The sequence below is a fragment of the Contarinia nasturtii genome, unplaced genomic scaffold, assembly GCF_009176525.2.
Source record: "Contarinia nasturtii isolate CC-2019 unplaced genomic scaffold, AAFC_CNas_1.1 Cnas_scaffold_3800, whole genome shotgun sequence".
Lineage (NCBI taxonomy): Eukaryota > Metazoa > Arthropoda > Insecta > Diptera > Cecidomyiidae > Contarinia > Contarinia nasturtii.
In genome coordinates, this window is record NW_022201097.1 from 1 (window position 1) to 2,641 (window position 2,641).

The 2,641-nt window shown below is 33.1% G+C and overlaps 1 protein-coding gene across 1 annotated transcript; it reads left to right on the top strand.

The window, feature by feature from the left end:
• The first annotated feature begins 256 nt into the window (after positions 1-256).
• LOC116350167 (DExH-box ATP-dependent RNA helicase DExH1-like) lies at positions 257-2,235 on the top strand. The gene is made up of 5 exons (XM_031781903.1): positions 257-474; positions 578-1,026; positions 1,097-1,319; positions 1,394-1,742; positions 1,813-2,235. The coding sequence occupies exons 2-4, from the start codon at positions 645-647 to the stop codon at positions 1,707-1,709; spliced, it is 921 nt and encodes a 306-aa protein (XP_031637763.1). The 5' UTR covers positions 257-474; positions 578-644; the 3' UTR covers positions 1,710-1,742; positions 1,813-2,235.
• The last annotated feature ends 406 nt before the right edge of the window (positions 2,236-2,641 follow it).

Genomic DNA, 2,641 nt, shown 5'->3' on the forward strand with positions numbered 1-2,641 from the left:
AAATTGAACGAAATCTTCATCACATCGATACAATCATGCGTGCCAACCAACCCTGACTTGCATTATATGGGCTTCTGTGTTATTAAGCCGAACTTAGCCCAACGTGGCGCCATCTCTTTACACGAAATCCAAGTAATAGAGCTTTTCAAGTTACGAAATAATCGCACATCGAATTGCGTTTCTTAAAAAATTGTTTGTAAACACTTTACTTGATTTTTCATAATTTAAAAAAACCTAAATAATATAATAAAAATATAGAATTTTTTTATATAGATAAATAAAATTTAATTTAGAATTAAAACATAATATATCATATGAATTGTGTATAGAATAGTGTGATTACATTGATATCTCTACAATGTACGTATTACGTATTGGAAAATCTCCAACATATATAGCGTACAAGTGAATAGAGCGAAATGTCAAAATTGTTTTACTGTTTGTAGTTTAATGTTGCGACGGAAAAAAATAATGGTAAGTATTATTATTATGTGTGATTGTTACAAAGCATTTTATTGAATTTTATTGGTTTTAATCGTTCATGTTTTTTTTTTGTGTATTAAACCGACTAAATCAGCCTTACTTTTGCAAAGATTGCAACGATATCGTTCAAATATGCAACAAAATTGAATCGATGTGCAAGAATGATCGGAAAAGACACGGGCGCATCTACACTCATAATATCCCTCGCTAATGAAGCGTTACAATTTGCTGAAAACACCGAAGACGCCGAAGCCTTAAATCCTGGTCGAGATTTATTGGATTTAGTCGAAATGTTGACGTCTAATCAGTCTATTGCGTTTGAAAATGTTTTGAATCAAACCGATCAAACCGCAGTTAATGCGAAAATCAAAGTTGATTTCAATTTCCAAAAGAACATATTAAGCGCCATTCCACCGATCCCACCTAAAAATAATGACGAAAGGCATCAACAGACAAGAGAGAATTTACCGATTTTCAAATCCCGTCATCAAATTATCGACACTATCAATCGAAATCAAGTGGTCGTTATATCAAGTCAAACAGGTTAGAATGTCTGCCATTTTCATTTTTTTATTGAGATTTTTTTTTTTGATTTTCGTATGGATCTCAATAGGTTCGGGCAAAACCACTCAAATACCTCAGTATATCATGGAGGATTCTTTATTGCGCCAACAAAATTGTCGAATATATTGTACACAACCTCGTCGATTAGCCGCTACTTCAATCGCAAAAAGAGTTGCGCTAGAACGAGGAGAAGATATTGGACACTCAATCGGATACCAAATTCGTATGGAAAGTTGTATTTCTCCGATTACCAATTTGATCTATACGACAAGGTGATTGAATTCAAGTTGTATAGTTAAACTAGTAGCAAATTTGATAGAAATTCTAACAATTTAACTTTTTTCAGTGGATATTTATTGCGATATTTAATCGGATCGAAGAAACTTGTGTTCAAAAGTATCACACACTTGATATTGGACGAGGTTCATGAAAGGGAAAAAGTAACCGATTTCTTGATGATTTTTATTCGTGATGTTCTCAAATCAAATCCACACATGAAAGTCATCTTAATGTCTGCCACTCTTGACTCGGACATATTTTGTCAATACTTTGGCAATTGTCCAGTGATTAATGTTCCTGGCAACGTCAAATTGAAACCATGCACCTCGGTGAAGTTCTCATCAAGACCGGATACAAAACCAAAGAAATGGCTTCCTACATGATCAATGTTCCCGTACCAAATGTTATTGATGATGGTAAGTGTAACAACGACAACAAACCTTATAATTAGCGCTATAATAGCGAATTGATTTATGTATTTTTTAGAAATTGTGCAAAGTACACCAGCCACACCAGCTGGAGAATGGCCACAAACGCCACAATTACTTCAGCACGCATATTATATGACGTTTGGCCGACGTAATCAAATTGATCATGAGTTGTTATACCATGTCATTCATCATATTCACATGGACCAACCACTTGATGGTAGTATATTGGTATTTTTACCTGGATATGACGACATCATTGTACAAAAGGAAAAAATTGATTCATTTTGCCGGTCAATAAGAATTTGTAAACATTAATTAATATCATTTTTTTTTTTAAAGATTGAAACGCAAACATACTGAACATACTGCGAATGTTTTAAATTAGTGTTTTCGGAAAACAACAAACTTATCGATTTAATGTAATGATAGTTGAAATTCAGTGTATTTAAGCCAAATTTCTATTTATTAGAAAATAGTAAGGAAGAATGTATGTATTACAAAATAGTTGTAAGAAAAATAAAAAGGAAACTTATTGGTAAACAATGTTTTTTTTTTTAGTTTTGTTTGTTTTAGAATACAAAGAAAAAGTCGAATTTTAATCGCAAATTTGCGTTAATCGTTGTTAGATTCTACATCGCCATTGTATCCGTTAACAGAACAGTCAGAACGTAGCTCAATATCCTTTTCAAATGTATCAGATCCATAAGATCCAATCGATTCTACAGCAACATTGTGGTAACGCGATAAATCAACCAAAGGTGCCCGGTTATAAATTGGATTGTTTGAATCCCAACTATTCGAACTCAGCGAACTCAGCACATCATTTTCATCTAATTCAATACGATAACGCGATAAATCAACCAAAGGTGCACGATTATAAGTTG